This window comes from Somniosus microcephalus, chromosome 6 (assembly GCF_052327205.1).
Source record: "Somniosus microcephalus isolate GS21.2 chromosome 6, FLI_Smic_1.0, whole genome shotgun sequence".
In the NCBI taxonomy this organism is placed as follows: Eukaryota; Metazoa; Chordata; class Chondrichthyes; order Squaliformes; family Somniosidae; genus Somniosus; species Somniosus microcephalus.
The window spans coordinates 120,389,956-120,410,589 of NC_140992.1; the positions used below are offsets into that span (position 1 = coordinate 120,389,956).

The following is a 20,634-nucleotide window of genomic DNA, read 5'->3' on the forward strand; positions in this document are numbered from 1 at the left end:
CCAGGTACACTGCACCCTCAGCCTAGTGACACCTACCGTACTGCACCCAGATACACTGCACCCTCAGTCTAGTGACACCTACCTCACTGCACCCAGAAACACTGCACCCTCAGCCCAGTGACACCTACCTTACTGCGCCAAGGTACACCGCACCCTCAGCCCAGTGACACCTACCTTACTGCACCCAGGTACACTGCACCCTCAGCCTAGTGACACCTACCGTACTGCACCCAGATACACTGCACCCTCAGTCTAGTGACACCTACCTCACTGCACCCAGAAACACTGCACCCTCAGCCTGGTGACAACTACCTTACTGCACCAAGTTACACCGCACCCTCAGCCCAGTGACACCTACCTTACTGCACCCAGGTACACTGCACCCTCAGCCTAGTGACACCTACCGTACTGCGCCCAGATACACTGCACCCTCAGCCTAGTGACACCTACCTCACTGCACCCAGAAACACTGCACCCTCAGCCTAGTGACACCCACCTTACTGCACCCAGATAACCTGAACCCTCAGCCTAGTGACACCTACCTTACTGCACCCAGATAACCTGAACCGTCAGCCTAGTGACACCTACCTTACTGCACCCAGACACACTGCACCCTCAACCTGGTGACAACTACCGTACTGCACCCAGAAACACTGCACCCTCAGCCTAGTGACACCTACCTTACATAGAAACATGGAAGATAGGAGTAGGAGTAGGCCATTCGGCCCTTCGAGCCTGCTCTGGCCTTCAGTGAGATCATGGCTGATCATCCAGCTCAGTACCCTGTCCCTGCCTTCTCCCCATATCCCTTGATCCCTTTAGCCTTAACAAATATATCTAACTCCTTCTTGAATATATTTAATGAATTGGCCTCAAATGCCTTCTGTGGTAGAGAATTCCACAGGTTCACCACTCTCTGGGTAAAGAAATTCCTCCAGTCCCAAATGGCTTACCCCTTATCCTTAGACTGTGACCCCTGGTTCTGGACTCCCCCGCCATCGGGAACATCCTTCTTGCATCTAGTCTGTCTAGTCCTGTTATAATTTTATAAGTTTCATTGAGATCCCCTCTCATTCTTCTAAACTCCAGCGACTGTAAGCCCAATCGACCCAATCTCTCCTCATATGTCATTCCTGCCATCCCAGGTATCAGTCTGGTGAATCTTCGCTGCACTCCCTCCATGGCAAGAACATCCTTCCTCAGATAAGGCGACCAAAACTGCACACAATACTCAAGGCGTCGTCTCACCAAGGCCCTGTACAACTACAGCAAGACATCCTTGTTCCTGTACTCGAACCCTCTCGCTACGTAGGCCAACATACCATTTGCCTTCTTAACCGCCTGCTGCACGTGCATGCTTACCTTCAGTGACTGGTGCACAAGGACACCCAGGTCTCGTTGCACTTCCCCTTCTCCCAATCTATTGCCGTTCAGATGATAATCTGCCTTCCTGTTTTTGCCACCAAAGTGGATAACCTCGCATTTATCCACATTATACTGTGTCTGCCATGCAGCTGCCTAATCACCCAACCTGTCCAAATCATACTGGAGTTTCTCGGCATCCTCCTCACAGCACACACGCCCACCCAGCTTTGTGTTGTCTGCAAACTTGGAGATTTTACATCTAGTTCCCTCGTCTAGATCATTTTTAAAAATTCATTGATTGGATGTGGGCATCGCTAGGCCTGCATTTAGTGCCCATCCCTAATTGCCCTTGAGAAGATGGTGGTGAGCCGCCTTCTTGAACCGCTGCCGTCCATATGGTGTAGGTACACCCACAATGCTGTTAGGAAGGGAGTTCCAGGATTTTGGCCCAGCGACAGTGAAGGAACGGCGATACAGGTTCAAGTCAGGATGGTGTGTGGCTTGTAGGTGGTGATGTTCCCATGCGTCTGCTTCCCTTGTCCTTCTATGTGGTAGAGGTCGCGGGTTTGGAAGGTGCTGTTGAAGGAGCTTTGGCGAGTTGCTGCAGTGCATCTTGTAGATGGTACACACTGCAGCCACAGTGCGCCGGTGGTGGAGGGAGTGAATGTTGAAGGTGGTAGATGGAGTGCCAATCAAGCGGGCTGCTTTATCCTGAATGGTGTCGAGCTTCTTGAGTGTTGTTGGAGCTGCACTCATCCAGGCAAGTGGAGAGTATTCCATCACACTCCTGACTTGTGCCTTGTAGATGGTGGACAGGCTTTGGGGAGTCAGGAGGTGAGACACTCTCCGCAGATTTCCCAGCCTCTGGCCTGCTCTTGTAGCCACAGTATTTATATGGCTGGTCCAGTTCAGTTTCTGATCAATTGTAACCCCCAGGATGTTGATGGTGGGGGAATCAGCGATGGTAATGCCATTGAATGTCAAGGGGAGATGGCTAGAGTCTCGCTTGTTGGAGATGGTCATTGCCTGGCACTTGTGTGGTGCGAATGTTACTTGCCACTTGTCAGCCCAAGTCTGAATGTTGTCCAGGTCTTGCTGCATATGGACACGGACTGCGTTAGTATCTGACGAGTCTCGAATGGTGCTGAACAGTGCGCAATCATCAGCGAACATCCCCACTTCTGACCTTATGATGGAGGGAAGGTCATTGATGAAACAGCTGAAGATGGTTGGGCCTAGGACACTGCCCTGAGGAACTCCTGCAGTGATGTCATATGATTGAGATGAATGACCTCCAACAACCACAGCCAACTTCCTTTGTGCTAGGTATGATTCCAACCAATGGAGAGTTTTCCCCTTGATTCCCATTGACTTCAGTTTTGCTAGGGCTCCTGGATGCCACACTCGATCAAATGCTGCCTTGATGTCAAGGGCAGTCACTCTCACCTCACCTCTTGAGTTCAGCTCGTTTGTCCATGTTTGGACCAAGGCTGTAATGAGGTCAGGAGCTGAGTGGTGTTGAATCCGTAAATCTTAAGGTATGGTGTTCTTCAATAACTAGACGGAGGCTATAGATTAACAATCAACAGGTGTTTACTGGAGGAAGGTAGTCTAAAGACTAACAGTACAGATGCCTGCTCAAGGCTTATATATAGGTGTGGTCACTGCCGGTACTACAGTATACAGGAGCTGTAAAAGTAGTTCTCTCTTAAAGGTACATACACTACAATTCCTCCCCTTTTAGATTAACAGTACCCATAACATTCAAATAACAGTTAACACTTTAACATGCACATTTAACTGAAATAGTCCATTTATAGATTCAGTCTTTGGGGCGGCTTCCTGATCCTTTCTGGATAGCGCCTTTCCTGAGTGTCTTGTTCTTGGTGTGGAGGCGATTCTGGCCCCCTTTCGTCAGTTAGTTCATCAGTTTCCGCTGCTACTGTTTCTGGGGTAGATGCTACCGGTATGTCGGGTTCATCCCCAGGTACGCGAGACATGGGGTTGACTCATTCCTGTGACGCTAGGATCTGGTCGACGTGGCGTCCCACAATGTTCTCCCTGACATCCACTGTGTACATTAGTGGCCCCTGCCGTGTGCATATCGTTCCGGGTTGCCATTTCTCTGTTCGGTAGTCGCGGGCCAAGACTGGTTGGCCTACATTGAAGCTCCTTGTCGGTTTCTCATTGATGTGCTGGAATTGCTTATCCTCAACATTTCTTCGCACATTTGGTCTGAGCAAATCCAGACGAGATCTCAACCTTCGGTTAAAGAACATCATGGCCGAGGTCTGGTTGGTAACTACATGTGTCGCATTTCTGTAGGCTAACAGGAAATTGTCCACCTTATGCTGTAGTGGAATGTCATCATCGCACATGGCCCTTATTGCCTTTTTAAAGGTTTGTACGAACCTCTCAGCCAATCCATTTGTGGCTGGATGATACGGGGCGGATGTAGAATGCCTTACCCCATTCCTTCTCATAAATTTCCGAAACTCTTCAGACACAAACTGTGGTCCGTTATCAGAGCAAATCTGCTCTGGCAAGCCGTTCCTGGCAAATATGGTCCATAGGACTGCAATCGTTTTCTCTGTAGTGGTGGAGGACATTTTGATCACCTCAGGCCATTTCGAGTGCGCATCCACTGCTATTAAGAACATTGAGTCCATGAATGGACCAGCAAAATTAATATGCACCCGTTGCCATGGAGAGGAGGGCCACTCCCATGGGTGTAGAGGGGCATGTGGTGGTGCATTTTGGACCTTCTGGCATCCTGGGCAGCTCTTTGTTAGGTCCTCGATTTGTTGATCAAACCCCGGCCACCACACATAAGCCCTAGCAAGGCTTTTCATTTTCACCCCTCCCAGATGGCCTTCGTGAAGCTTATTGAGCACTTTCTCCTTTAACTTGGGTGGAATTACCACTCGGGATCCACACATCACTGTCCCCTGGCATACTGACAGCTGTTCTCTTCTGGATGAGAATGCTGGCAACAGTGAGTCGCCATGTGTTGGCCATCCCTTCACCGTCAAATCATATACCCGAGACAGTGTCGGATAATTTCGGGTCTCCTTCTCTATATCCGCGTTAGTTACTGGCAAGCGTTCAATTATCGACGAATAAAATATTTCGATAGGGTCCACTGCTGGTGCTTCCGCCACAGTAGGCAGTGGCAGGCGTGATAGCCCATCAGCGTTTCCATGCTGTTTCGTGCCCTTATACTCTATTTCATATTGGTTCACCCCTAGAAAAAGGGACCATCTTTGTAGCCGTTGTGCAGTCATCACCGGAACGCCCTTCTTTGGATTAAAGATGGAGACAAGTGGTTGGTGGTCAGTCAGCAAGGTGAATTTCTGCCCATGCAGATAGTGGTTGAATTTTTTTACTCCCCATACTAGGCTGAGGGCCTCCCTGTCAATCTGGGCGTAGTTGCGCTCGGCTGAGGTTAGTGACCGAGACGCAAAGGCTACTCGCCTCTCCAACCCGTCTGGGAATTTGTGCGACAGCACCGCTCCAATACCATAGGGTGATGCATCACACGCCAACCGAATTGGTAGTGCTGGGTTGAAATGGGCCAACACCTCTTTTGATGTGATCAATTCTTTGCACTTCTGGAAAGCTCGTTTACATTCGTCATTCCACTTCCATGGTACCCCCTGTTGCAGTAGGGTGTTCAGTGGGTGTAATACTGTAGACAAATTTGGTAAGAACTTATGGTAGTAGTTCACCAGCCCGAGGAACGACCTCAGTTGTGACACATTTTCCGGTGCTGGAGCCTTGATTACTGCCTCAATCTTTTCAGGGGACTTATGTAACCCCTCTTCGTCAATAACGTGGCTACAATACGAGATCTGCTTCTGGAAAAACTCGCACTTGTGGCGATTAGCTCGTAGCCCATATTCCTTTAATCTAGTGAGCACCTTCTCCGGGTTGGCGAGGTGATCACTGTCATTTTCGCCCGTGACCAGGATGTCATCCAAATAACACTGGGTCCCTGAAATCCCTTGCAGGACTTGATCCATTGCCCTTTGCCAAATAGCCGGAGCCGATGCTACCGCGAACACCAGCCGGTTGTATTGGTAGAGACCTTTATGAGTGTTGATCGTGAGGTATTGTTTCGAGGCTTCTTCTACCTCCATTTGCAGGTACGCCTGGGCCAGATCAATCTTAGTGAAGCGTTTACCTCCAGATAGCGAGGCGAAAATATCTTCAATCCGTGGAAACGGATATTGTACCGTGTGAAGGATTGGGTTCACTGTCACCTTAAAATCCCCACAGATGCGGACCTTCTTTGGTTCCCCAGGCGTATTACTCAACGACCTCTTCATTACAGGAACGATGGGTGTAGCCCACTCGCTCCAGTCCACTTTGGACAGTACTCCTGAAAGTTCCAAACCTTCCAGCTCTGCGTCGACGGCTGGTCGGATCACATAAGGCACCGGTCTGGCCTTCAGAAACTTTGGGCTTGCATTTTCCTCAATTTTAATCGTCGCTGTTATACTTTTTAGTGTTCTGAGTCCCTCCTGGAACACTTCTTGTGCATCAGTTAGCATTTTTGACAGTCGTCCAGGTGTGACGTCGTCATCCTTTTTGGCCTCAACCTTCAGTGCCTGTATGGAATGCCAATCTAATTGTATCTTCCGGATCCATTTAGGTCCTAGTAGTGGTGGTCCTCCATCTGTCAATACATATAGGTCCATTTTTGGTATTTCCTGGCGTTTGTATATCACATTCACCCTTATTTTTCCTTTGGGGTAGACTTTTTGCCCCGTGTACGTCTTCAAGACATCCCTGTAGCTTTCAAGGGTATATGTGAGAATAGCCGCTTGTAGTCCCTTCGGTTTATGACTGTTAGGGCTGATCCTGTGTCCAATTCCATTTTCACTTGGAATCCGTCTATCTTGAGCGTGACCCATTTAGTCTGGTGATCCTCCATTTTGATTACATTATGTAGTTTCAGACAACCCAGCTCCTTGCATCCGGAGTCTGTATCACTTTTCTGTTCGTCTGAACTACTCTCCGTCACCTTATGTACCTTTTTGTACTTCTCCTGTGGAGATTTTTTGCTGTTGGTTTTCTTCCCTGACCCGCAGACTCTTGCTATGTGTCCTGCTTTTCCACACTGTCTGCACACTTGGTCTTTGAACCAACAATCCTTCTGGTCGTGTGTTGTTCTGCTGCAGTGATAACACTTCCCTGCTCCATATGACATTTCATTGGTGCCATATCCTTGCGGTCTCCATTGTATCTCTGCAGGGCCCCGTGCGGCTGCTTCGTGTGATACTGCCATGCTGAAAGCCTTGTCCAGCATAAGATCCTTTTCTGATAGAAGCCGTTTCTGGGTTCCTTCACTTTGAAGCCCACACACAAACTTGTCCCTTAACGTATCTGCTAGTCCCATTCCAAACTGGCAGTGTTTCGATAGCTTGCGCAGTTCCGTTAAATACTCAGCATTACTTTCATCTTTCTGCTGGTTCCTTTTGTGGAACTTAAATCTTTCTGCTATCAGCAGCGGTGTGGGGTTTAAGTGGTCCTGTGTAATGATATTAGCAAATAGTGATGATATTTGTCTGTGTTTGATTACTTATGCCTTACAGCATATTTGTCTGTGTTTTTGATTACTTGTGCCTGACCAGCAGAGGTCATGTGAGAGACAAGCAGTCCAGAGGAGTTTTACTTTCAGTTTCATTCTAGATGCATCACAGCATAGTGTGTTCTGTAAAAAGCTGTAGAAAGTCTTGAACAAGACTTTAGATTAAACAACATTCTCTTTCAGAAATGAGTCTTTATTGAACCCAAAAAGAAATCAATACATGATGTCAGAAGTGGCTGAAAGAGAAAAAATCTGAAGTTAGCAACTTGATGGGACAGTGAAAGCAGTTGTGGCAAGTAAGCGAAATCAGCTCTCCACAGATTAGCAAGCCAAAAGAGAACATCGTTGCTTACCATTAGAGAATAGCTAACGAAGTGAAAACATGGGAGGTTTACACCCACCGGCGATTCTTCAATTGACAGGTAATGTGGCTGAAAATTGGAGGAGATTCAAACATCGTGTAGGGTTGTATTTATCAGCAATCGGAGCTGACGATAAAAGTAATAAACAGAAATCGTCACTGTTCTTACATGTCGTGGGTGATGCAGCGCTGGAGGTATATAATAATTTCATATTTGCTGTTGATGGAGACAAAATGAAGCTAGATAAAATAATGGAACAGTTTGAGGCCTACTGCATACCTAAACGCAACGTGACCTTTGAGAGGCACAAATTTTTCACATGTGTACAGAAAATCGGCGAGACTATTGATCAGTATGTGACTGAACTGAGAAACCGGAGCAAATCGTGTGAATTTGGGGGACTCACAGACTCGCTGATAAAAGACAGACTGGTGTGTGGTATTCGAGATAATGGTCTAAGGGAAAGACTGCTAAGAGAGCAAGATCTAGACCTGGGAAAAGCCATAGCACTGTGTAGGGTTACAGAGACTGTGAAGTTGCAGGCAAAGGAGCTGTTCAGTGACAGTAGCTGCAACGTGGATGCAGTGAGAAAGAACGGATACAAACCGTTTAACAAAGAGAGCGCCAATGTGAAAAAAGAGACGTGGCCAGCAAACGAAAATGAAAGAGACAATCGGAAGTCATGTAGTCGATGTGGTACACAGCATCCACCAAGAAAGTGTCCAGCATATGGTAAAACTTGCTATAGATGCAACAAAAACAACCATTATGCCCGTTGCTGTAAGAACCAAGCGCAACAAAGCAAGGTCCATACAGTAGATGAAAGCGAGATAGAGGAATTCAATGTAGATGTTGTGTCTGAAAACAAAAAAGAAAGAGACTGGATGTTGACACTAAAAGTGAATGACATACACATTCCATTTAAATTGGATACTGGAGCACAAGTTAATGTGATATCAGAGACCGATTTTAAGAGAATTAGACACAGACCACAGTTACATGGAATACAAGTGAAAGTGACCGGATACTCAGGTACTGATATACCAGTGAAAGGAAGATGCATTGTCAAAGTAACACACAAGGACAGAGAGCACACGCTAGCATTAATCGTGGTCCCAAAGGATGTGCAAGCCATACTAGGTTTAAAAGCCTGTGAGAGACTGAACCTGGTAAAGAGAGTCCTCGTTGTGGAAAGTGAAAGAGAGACAGTCTATGATGAACTGAATGTTGCGTACACACCGGGTAAGCTGATGTATACAGCAGACACGTTGTCCCGAGCTGTTGACCCAGGAGAGCCCGCAAACACAGTGAAAAGACTGAAGTACAAGGCAAAAGACAGTGGAACTGACTTCTACCAAAGCATGCTTGTATACCGCACAACGCCGCTCGAGTGTGGTAAGTCACCAGCCCAACTCCTGATGGGACGTCGGCTAAGGTCAAACCTACCCATCCCGGAGAACCTCCTGAAAACAAAAGAGGGGGAGAAAGTGAGGAAGTTCAAAGAACAACCTGATCACGCAGCTGAGAACCAATCATCTGAGGCAACAACTCAGATTCAAGGACAATCAATCAGAAAATCCTCAAGACACGTGAAGCCTCCTGAGAGACTCATTGAGCAAATTTAAGGACTATTGTTAAAGAAGGAAGTAATGTTATCTTATTCTTTCTTCAAGTTCTAGTGTATTGACATATTTCATGTGAACACACAAAGCAAGGGTAAAAAACCTTGATCATGATAATGATAATGTAAGTTCATTAAATGTTGTTAGTTAAAAGTAAAATACTTTTGTTTTAAGAAAGGGAGATGTAATGATATCAGCAAATAGTGATGATATTTGTCTGTGTTTGATTACTTATGCCTTACAGCATATTTGTCTGTGTTTTTGATTACTTGTGCCTGACCAGCAGAGGTCATGTGAGAGACAAGCAGTCCAGAGGAGTTTTACTTTCAGTTTCATTCTAGATGCATCACAGCATAGTGTGTTCTGTAAAAAGCTGTAGAAAGTCTTGAACAAGACTTTAGATTAAACAACATTCTCTTTCAGAAATGAGTCTTTATTGAACCCAAAAAGAAATCAAAACAGTCCTGTAGGATTTCCACGATGCTTTTGAAATCCTTATCCACTGGCTTCTCTGGGGTTATTAGGTTTCGCAGTAAGCCATACATTTTTGCACCCATGGAATTCAACAAAACCAGTGCTTTCCTGGCATCTGGCACTTCATTCGCCTTGCAGTACACCTCAATGCATTCCACATATGTCGCCCAATCTTCGACTTCATTGTCGAACGCAGTGACACTGCCACTCTTCGGCATCCCTGGGTGTGGTTAGACTTTCTAAAATGGCGTCTCCCGCGCTCTCCCTTCTTCTCTGCTGGCTCAAAATGGCGTCTCCCACGCTTTCCTTTCTTCCCGCGCTCGCCCTTCTTCTCCGCTGCAGCTTCTAAAATGGCGTCTCCCGCGCTCTCCCTTGTTCTCCGTGGCTCAAATGGCACGCTCTCCCTTCTTCTCCGCGGCTCAAATGGCATCTCCCGTGCTCCCTTTCTTTCCCAGCGGACGCTGCTCTGCCCTTGAGCCCTGGCTGCGCTCTGCACGTTCTCCTGTGTGCCTCTCTCGTTGCTGCCGCTCGGTCCTGAACTCCGGCTGTGCTTTAGCCTCTCTCTCTTTTTGTTTTCCGTCGACGCCACTCGGTCTTCAACCCCCGGATGCGCCCTGTGCGCTCTACCCTCTCTCTTACCCCGTCGATGCTGCTCGGCCTTGTCTGTGCCGTCGGTCGGCACCAGCCACCGCTGTCCGGGAAGGGTCTGCGCTGTATCTGTTGCCAGTCTGTTGCTGGATCGTCGTGGCTGGAGAACCAAGCCCAGCTCTCAACAGCCTCCCCTACGATGTTCACTCTCTCTGCCGGATGACTGGGCGGTTGCTCGTGGTCGACGCCCGTGCTTCTGGCCTCGACTTTCTTCCACCGTCCTCCCAGAACGAATCCTTGGAAGGAAATGCAGAGTTGCAGGTAGATTCGAATCGACCTCGTCGCCACTGTTGAATCTGTAAATCTTAAGGTATGGTGTTCTTCAATAACAAGACGGAGGCTGTAGATTAACAATCAACAGGTGTTTACTGGAGGAGGGTAGTCTAAAGACTAACAGTACAGATGCCTGCTCAAGGCTTATATACAGGTGTGGTCACTGCCGGTACTACAGTATACAGGAGCTGTAAAAGTAGTTCTCTCTTAAAGGTACATACACTAGAAGTGGCCCTGGTGGAACCCAAACTGGGCGTCAGTTAGCAGGTTATTGCTGAGTAAGTGCCGCTTGATAGCACTGTCGACGACACCTTCCATCACTTTGCTGATGATTGAGAGTAGACTGATGGGACGGTAATTGGCCGGGTCGGATTTGTCCTGCTTTTTGTAGACAGGCAATTTTCCACATTGCCGGGTTGATGCCAGTGTTGTAGCTGTACTGGAACAGCTTGGCTAGGGGCGCAGCTAGTTCTGGAGCACAAGTCTTCAGTACTTGGCATAGTGGTTAGCACTGTTGCCTCACAGCGCCAGGGACCCGGGTTCGAATCCGGCCTCGGGTGACTGTCTGTGTGGAGTTTGCACATTCTCCCCGTGTTTGCGTGGGTTTCCTCCGGGTGCTCCGGTTTCCTCCCACAGTCCAAAGATGTGCGGGTTAGGATGATTGGCTATGATAAATTGACCCTTAGTGTTAGGGGGATTAAATACGTGGGGTTACGGGGATAGGGTGGGATATGTGTTGGTGTAGGGGTTACGGGGATCGGGTGGGATATGTGTCGGTGCAGGCTCGATGGGCCGAAATGGCCTCTATCTGCACTGTGGGGTTTCTGTGATTCTGTGATACTATTGCCGGAATGTTGTCAGGGCCCATAGCCTTTGCAGTATCCATTGTCTTCAGCCGTTTCTTGACATCACGTGGAGTGAATTGAATGGGCTGAAGACTGGCATCTGTGATGCTGGGGACCTCAGGAGGAGGCTGAGATGGATCATCTACTCGGCACTTCTGGCTGAAGATAGTTGCAAATGCTTCAGCCTTGTCTTTTGCACTCACGTGCTGGGCTCCACCATCATTAAGGATGGGGATATTTTTGGAGACTCCTCCTCCTGTTAACTGTTTAATTGTCCACCACCACTCACGACTGGATGTAGCAGGATTGCAGAGCTTTGATTTGATCCGATGGTTGTGAGATCGCTTAGCTCTGTCTATTGCATGTTGCTTCCGTTGTTTGGCATGCAAGTGGTCCTGTGTTGTAGCCTCACCAGGTTGACACCTCATTTTTCGGTATGCCTGGTGCTGTTCCCAGCATGCTCTCCTGCACTCTTTGTTAAACCAGGGTTGATCTCCCGGCTTGATGGTAATGGTAGAGTGAGGGATATGCCGGTCCATGAGGTTACAGATTGTGGTTGAATACAATTCTGCTGCTGCTGATGGCCCACAGCGCCTCATGGATGCCCAGTTTTGAGTTGCCAGATCTGTTCGAAATCTGTCCCATTTAGCACGGTGGTAGTGCCACACAACACGGTGGAGGGTATCCTCAACATGAAGACGGGACTTCGTCTCCACAAGGACTGTGCGGTAGTCACTTCCACCAATGCTGTCATGGACAGATGCATCTGCAACAGGTAGATTGGTGAGGACGAGATCAAGTAGATTTTTCCCTCTTGTTGGTTCCCTCACCACCTGTTGCAGACCCAGTCTGGCAGTTATGTCCTTTAGGACTCGGCCAGCTCGGTCAGTTGTTCTGCTACCGAGCCACTCTTGGTGATGGACATTGAAGTCCCCCACCCAGAGGACATTTTGTGCCCTTGCTACTCTCAGTGCTTCTTCCAATTGTTGTTCAACATGAAGGAGTACTGATTCATCAGCTGAGGGAGGGCGGTAGGTGGTAATTAGCAGGAGGTTTCCTTGCCCATGATTGACTTGATGCCATGAGACCTCATGGGGTCCTGAGTCAATGTTGAGGACTCCCAGGGCTACTCCCTCCCGACTGTATACCACGGTGCCACCACCTCTGGTGGGCCTGTCCTGCCGGTGGGACACGACATACCCAGGGATGGTGATGGTGGTGTCTGGGACATTGGTTGTAAGTTATGATTCGGTAATTATGGCTATGTCAGGCTGCTGCTTGACTAGTCTGTGGGACAGCTCTCCCAATTTTGGCACAAGCCCCCAGATGTTGGTAAGGAGGACTTTGCAGGGTCGACAGGGCTGGGTTTGCCGTTGTCGTTGTCGTTTCTGGTGCCGAGGTCGATGGCGGGTGGTCCATCCGGTTTTATTCTTATTGTTTCTTGTAGCGGTTGTGAATAGCTGGGGTCCTAGGACCGATCCCTGCGGTACCCCACTAGTCACTGCCTGCCACTCAGAAAAAGACCCGTTTATTCCAACTCTTTGCTTCCTGTCTGCCAAACAGTTCTCTATCCAGGTCAGTACCTTGCCCCCAATCCCATGTGCCTTAACATTATACACTAATCTCTTATGCGGGACCTTATCGAAAGCCTTCTGAAAGTCCAAATACACCACATCCAATGGTTCTCTATTCTACAAGTTACATCGTCAAAAAATTCCAGTAGATTAGTCAAGCACGATTTACCTTTTGTAAATCCATGTTGACTTTGTCCGATCCTGTCACTGTTTTCCAAGTGCTCTGCTATTACATCTTTTATAATGGACCCTAGCATTTCCCCCACTACCGATGTCATGCTTACTGGTCTATAATTCCCCGTTTTCTCTCTACCACCTTTTTTGAATAGTGGGGTAACATTAGCTACCCTCCAATCCATGGGAACTGTTCCAAAATCTATAGAATTTTGGAAGATGACCAGCAATGCATCTACTATTTCTAGGGCCACTGTGGATTTATTGGCCTTCAGTCCCATCAATTTCCCTAACAGCATTTCCATACAAATACTGATTTCATTCAGTTCCTCCCTCTCATTTGACCCTATGTTCCCGACATCTCTGGGAGGTTATTTGTCTCCTCCTTTGTGAAGACAGAACCAAAGTATGCATTCAATTCACCTGCCATTTCTTTGTTCCCCATTATAAATTCCCCTGATTCTGACTGCAAGGGACCTATATTTGACTTCACCAATCTTTTTCTCTTCACAAATCTATACTGCACCCAGATACACTGCACCTTCAGCCGAGTGAAACCTAACTTACTGCACCCAGATACACTGCACCCTCAGCCGAGTGACAGCTACCTTACTGCACCTAGATACACTGCACCCTCAGCCTAGTGACACCTACCTTAAATAGAAACAGAAGATAGGAGCAGGAGTAGGCCATTCGGCCCCTCGAGCCTGCTCCGCCATTCAGTGAGATCATGGCTGATCATCCAAACTCAGTACCTTGTCCCTGCCTTCTCCCCATATCCCTTGATCCTTTTAGCCTTAAGAAATATATCTAACTCCTTCTTGAATATATCTAATGAATTGGCCTCAAATGCCTTCTGTGGTAGAGAATTCCACAGGTTCACTACTCTCTGGGTGAAGAAATTCCTCCTCATCTCAGTCCTAAATGGCTTACCCCTTATCCTTACACTGTGACCCCTGGTCTGGACTCCCCCACCATCGGGAACATCCTTCCTGCATCTAGTCTGTCTAGACCTGTTATAATTTTATAAGTTTCAATGAGATCCCCTCTCATTCTTCTAAACTCCAGCGAGTATAAGCCCAGTCGACCCAATCTCTACTCAAACATCATTCCTGCCATCCCAGGTATCAGCCTGGTGAATCTTCGCTGCACTCACTCCATTGCAAGAACATCTTTCCTCAGATAAGGCGACCAAAACTGCACACAATACTCAAGGTGTGGTCTCACCAAGGCCCTATACAACTGCAGCAAGACATCCTTGTTCCTGTGCTCGAAACCTCTCGCTACGACGGCCAACATACCATTTGCCTTCTTAACCGCCTGCTGCACCTGCATGCTTATCGTCAGTGACTGGTGCACAAGGTCACCCAGGTCTCGTTGCACTTCCCCTTCTCCTAATCTATTACCGTTCAGATAATAATCTGCCTTCCTGTTTTTGCCACCAAAGTGGATAACCTCGCATTTATCCACATTATACTGCATCTGCCATGCATCTGCCCAATCACCCAACCTGTCCAAATCATACTGGAGTTTCTCGGCATCCTCCTCACAGCACACACGCCCACCCAGCTTTGTGTCATCTGCAAACTTGGGCATATTGGCCCAGAAATTCGGGTCGGGGGCTTCCCGCGGGTGCAAGCCCCCGACCTGCACTTACCTTGCGCGCCGGCAGTTGAGCTGTAGAGCCCCATGGAATTCCGATCCGGGGCCTGGCGCAGCTGCTGGCGTGCAGTGCTTGCGTGTCCCAGGGGCGCAGTTAGTTCGATGCATCCCCTGGGATCACGTGGGCCATGGGCAGCCAATCGGAGCAGGGAATGCTCCATTCATAAGTCTTGACAGGAAGTGCTGTCAAGACTTATAAATATTATGGCCCCAAAATAGCAGTAAACCTTCAAATAATTTTTTTTTTTAAATCACATTTTTTAAATAAACTATAAATTACATTAAATAACTAGTTTAAACAATAATTTAAATTTTTAAATATTTTTTTTAAATATTCTACCGGGGCTAAAAATAAACTTACCTTGCTTTAAAGTATTTAAAAATAATAAACCTGTGGAAAAAAATGTTTTAATTTTAATTAATTGACCACTTACCTTGTAAAAAGCAGGTCTTACGCCTGCTTTTTACATTTCTAAATTCTAAAGACTTACCCTCACGGAAAAACCTGTAAAAAAAAATGAAGTTTGATGCGCACGTGCAGCCTCCCCTGCGCACGCATTCGATATCTGAACCCCTGTTTTCAGAGGAACGGAAGTGCCGGTTTCCCGCGCGTGGGCAGTGCATGCAGGAAACCGGCACTTCCATCGGGCCTACGGGTGAGTACCCCGTGCGTACTCACCCGGGGAGACCCGAATTTCTGGGCCATTACATCTAGTTCCCTCGTCTAGATCATTAATATATACTCTGAATAGCTGGGGTCCTAGGACCGATCCCTGCAGTACCCCACTAGTCACTGCCTGCCACTCGGAAAAGGACCCGTTTATTCCAACTCTTTGCTTCCTGTCTGTCAACCAGTTCCCTATCCAAGTCAGTACCTTGCCCCCAATCCCATGTGCCTTAACTTTACACGCTTATCTCTTATGCGGGACCTTATCGAAAGCCTTCTGATAGTCCAAATACACCACATCCACTGGTTCTCCCTTATCTATTCTAACAGTTACATCCTCAAAAAATTTCAGTAGATTAGGCAAGCACTTTTGTAAATCCATGTTGAATTTGTCCGATCCTGTCACTGTTTTCCAAGTGCTCTGCTATTACATCATTTATAATGGACTATAGCATTTTCCCCACTACCGATGTCAGGCTTACCGGTCCATAATTCCCCATTTTCTCTCTACCACCTTTTTTGAATAGTGGGGTAACATTAGCTACCCTCCAATCCATGGGAACTGTTCCAGAATCTATAGAATTTTGGAAGATGACCAGCAATGCATCTACTATTTCTAGGGCCAATTCCTTAAGTACCCTAGGATGTAGATTATCAGGCCCTGGGGATTTATCGGCCTTCAGTCCCATCAATTTCTCTAACACCATTTCCCTACAAATACTGATTTCATTCAGTTCCTCCCTCTCATTACACCCTATGTTCCCCGACATCCTTGGGAGGTTATTTGTGTCCTCCTTTGTGAAGACAGAACTAAAGTATGTATTTAATTGGCCTGCCATTTTTTTGTTCCCCATTATAAATTCCTCTGATTCTGACTACAAGGGAGCTACGCTTGACTTCACCAATCTTTTTCACTTCACATATCTATACTGCAGCCAGATAACCTGCACCCTCAGCCTAGTGACACCTACCTTACTGCACCCAGATACACTGCACCCTCAGCCTAGTGACACCTACCTTACTGCACCCAGATACACTGCACCCTCAGCCTAGTGACACCTACCTTACTGCACCCAGATACACTGCACCCTCAGCCTAGTGACACCTACCTTACTGCACCCAGATACACTGCGCCCTCAGCCTAGTGACACCTACCTTACTGCACCCAGATACACTGCACCCTCAGCCTAGTGACACCTACCTTACTGCACCCAGGTACACTGCCCTTGTGTCAGAAATCCAGGATTGTTATAGAATTGTGCTTGGGCCTGTCTGGTGTTTACAGTTTCAGTGAAATGACTGCAGTCCTTTTGTGTATTTCAGCGGAGGTTGAACTTGTCCGTAAGGAGATGGAGCTGCAGCTAATAAACATTGAACGAGACAAAGAGCTGTTGCAACAGAAACTGGGTCAGGTGGAGCAGGAGGCCCAGGTCTCAATGAAAAATCAACAACTGGTCCATGAGGAGGACGTTGAACGTTTACAGAAAGAAAAGGTATGTAGCAATCGGCCACAATGATTTGATGAAGAAGTATCAGCAGGAATTCCGGGCTTTCCATTCATGTTAAACAAAGCCCATGGATAGACTCTCTACCCCTTCATCGACTCTATGTAATCTCCTTCCACAGCCCATGTACTATCGACCCTATCAGGGACCTGACAACACATTTAATTTCCTGAGTGAAGATGTTGTATTAATGTTCCTCCATTCCCAAACGTAAATGAGTAAATCCCAAGAATGATCTGTTAGGGGCTTCATGGCAACTGAATACGATCGATACCCAGTTAACATAAAATGTACCTATAAACCAATCAGTCTGAAACAGGGCCTGAAATTGTTACACTCAGGATACTAGAAAAAGATGAAGTCTGCAAAAAAACAAATTGAATGGAGATCTCCAGTGTAGGGCGTGGCGGGTGTGGTGCATGCGCCCAGTCAGTTATGCCCCTGACTGTTGGTGAGCGGTTCGTATTGCTCCCACGCCCCTGGGTTCTAGACATCGGACTTAGGTGCAGGCGGCAATACAGAAGAAAATCGAGTAGACAAGTGGTTTGGTGTATGAAAACCAAGATTTTATTAAAACAGAAACGAAAACACAGTCTCATGAGAAATTACTGGTAGAGAAATTACGGGCATATAACAATAACTATACTTATACAGGGAATGGGGAACACACGGCACATCGAGGGAAAAACAACTACTTTAACAATCCCCTTATCCTTATCCTGCCCCTATACCTAGCTAGATTAAGCTATGAGGGGCCAGGAATTCATGCTCACCAATCCAAAGCAAAGCCTGTTGTTTTAGCAATCGCGAGTTTTGAGGTCTGGTCTCCTGTCCTTTGGGGTACTCCGTCGCCACGTGGTCTCAGGGCGCGGTGCTGGAGCTGTTGCTGCGACACACCTTTCTTCTACTCAGCTACCATCGTCGTCTCGTTGCGATGGGTTCTCTTCTTCTTCTCCCTCGGGCGGTCGTCGGCGGTAACGTTGTGTTGGCAGTCTTTACTGCTTAGATTTTTCTACCCATTCTTAGAACGCCAGTATATTCGTTATGGCGTGGACACCTGCGTTTAACGCCTACTCAATTCGCAGTGGTCAATGGCCAACTTATTCTCACTGTCCATATATTTTCTTCCTCCAAGCGCCAGCTTATAACTAGGCGCTCGGGATTTATTAGTGCGTCTTCTGCTGCCCTTCTCTGCTCTTTGTCGGGGCTACCTTATTCTTCGTCTCGGTTCGTTTCGCCTCATTTCCTCTGCCCTCTCTCGTGGCCCGGGTGTCCTGGGTGACTTTGGACTCGGGTCTCATTCCCCTCTCCTGCGATTGGTATGGATGTCCTTGACTGTTGGAAACCCAATGCGGGGAGCGAGAAGAGAACCCACCACGAGGCCAGGGCACAAGTACGAGCGGCGGCAGCCCAAGGCCAGATGAGAGGTCAGAGTCAAGAGAGCAATTGGTAGTGATGGACCTACAACTATACTCCTTCGGCAGGCCCTAATCTGCGCGCCAAATCAGGTCAGTCCATTGTTTCACTTTTGGCGGACTGTTTTAAATGATTATACCAATCTAAACTAACTGGTATTAGATGGCCATTTATCGCACCTAATGGCCCGATGTCCGGGCTGTATTGTCATTAATGCATTTTAATCGGCCTGTGCAGCCTTGATGGCTTCCATAAGCTGTTTCCGATTATTTATGCGGACAAACTAATGGACTTGTGCTTAGGCCTAACTGGGTTGATCTGTTCCAATCTGACGAAATGCATATTCAGTGTTTGCTTAACTGTCTGGGTTTCTTTTTCAAACACAAAGTCCTTTTCACAGAAATGCATTTTAAGTTTCGATTTCCCGAAACTGCCTGTTCTGTGCTACAGAGTCCAAGCTTTTAAAATCTTACAGGATTTTGGTCACGAGGTGCGGACGCCATCTTTTGGGTACCCTTTTTAAATTGTCCATGCAGGGTCCCTTTTATTGATAACCTTGGGGGAATGTGGGAATTTTGGCAAATCTTACACTCCCCCCGTGATACTAAAACTTGCTTGAAGTATCATCCTTACAAGGTGAGCAAAATTTTCTGACCCTCCATATTCAACCTTTCCCTGTAATTACTTATCTAATATACCCACGACACATGCACTTCCCATTCCGCGAAAATGTAGTGTACATAAGCATACGTAGAATAATTACAGACTTTTACACACATCCAAGCATGGAGGGGGTCCAACACCCCTGCACCACTTGGTACACATGCATCTTTACTAACAACGCATCACAAAATCTTTATTAAAAACAACAAACACAAAAACACAACAATCTTTAATCAAAAATACAAAACTCAAACAGGCGTGTCTCCCTCCACCTTTACATAATGTTCCTTCCAGATCCTCTGGTTTCGGAATTCTAGCATCTGGCCTTTTCCCTTACATTGAATGCATACTAGATACAGCACTATTCCTAACTGGCAAACCACGAGAATGTGGGAAGCCAGTCTGATCCACGAAGGGCCCTCTATGTTACTGAAAATGTCCCACCAGGGTGGAATCACAATATACAATATCATAGCCCCTATCTCTACTGTTTTCTGCTCTAGAGTGTAAAAGTGTTTCTGTGAAACTATAACGGCTTTGAGTATTTTGGTAAGGTGTTTAGGGAGAGGGGGAATTTCGAAGCCAAAATGCGCTACGTACTTTTGCAAATTGGTAAAATTCTCCTTCACAGTGAGGTGAACAGTGGAGGGTTCAGGAATGGGGACAATTCGCTTCTGGGCCACTTGAACTTCTGCCTCAGGTTTAAAGCAGAAACTGCTGTCACTAACCGGACACCAGCTATGCTGTCCATGATGGTAGTGGGACGCTCCTGTGGTGACACAATATGTCCCACCTCCTATGTATGCTACCTGCGGGGGAACATGGCCATGTGCCATTGCCTCCATGGTACAATTTATAGGTTTCGCGCCAGCAGCTCTGAACCCGCACTGTGGTTTTGAATAGGCATTCAAGTGCTGGGGACACAGGATTATGTGTTCTCCCCGGCTCCGGCACCCTGAGAGGTCAGTACCTGTCATAGCGTGCTCCCACTTTATGGCGTAAGGTGGGACCGCTGTGAAACAAATGTGTGCACCCCCTTGAATGACTCCAATGTTCTCTACCCTTTATACCGGTGTGGGTCGGGCTGTCCTACCCATCACCGGCATCCTAACTACTACTCCCATGATCGTGTGGTTGGACCGTCCACAATCCACTGGGACTGGGTAGGCATCGGAAGCTAGCCGGAGTTGGCACGGGCTTAATGCATTCTCAAACGGATGGAGGGCTGCGAGGTGTTTGTTGCTGATCCAGGAGGGGACTAAACCCTGTTTTAAATCCTCCAGATTACTGCGGCCCTTGCCCAGCAACACGCCCCATATAGCACGCACACCTCGTTCTGCACAGCCTGGTCAGAGGCATTTCTGTCCTCCCTTATGAGGGCATTTACTGTCTTTGCGTGCTTTTCCAACTCCGCTATAATCTCCTTTAAATGGACCGTCATGGCCTGGTCCTCATGTAACTCCGAGCCCACTACCTTGTTCTCATCCGTTAATATCTTCCTTAATTGTGTTTTTAAACCGTTTATCTGGGTCTGCAGCTCTATGTCATCCAGACTGTTGATGACAGAGGACCCAGTATTAAACGCAGTAAAACCATCATTCCATACTCCCCTTCTTTGTCTCCCTGCATTACCCAAAAACTCGCGGTGTGTGGTGTACAATTTGGTTTTGTCCACATGGGCGAAATCGAACTCATAAAACTTCTTGAACATGTCCTTTAATAGGGCCTAGTATAGCTGCTCTGTTTCTTTGGGACACCACTCCGGTAAATGTACCTCAGTGAGATTTCAAA

At 47.3% G+C, this 20,634-nt stretch overlaps 1 protein-coding gene across 1 annotated transcript in view; it reads left to right on the forward strand.

Moving 5' to 3' along the window:
• Positions 1–20,634, forward strand: part of LOC147116046 (uncharacterized) — a 487,956-nt gene that overhangs the window by 77,755 nt on the left and 389,567 nt on the right. Inside the window, exon 8 of the mRNA XM_085990760.1 lies at positions 16,583–16,752. Within this exon, the coding sequence (XP_085846886.1) occupies positions 16,583–16,752 (170 nt within the window). The remainder of the gene's footprint in view (positions 1–16,582; positions 16,753–20,634) is intronic.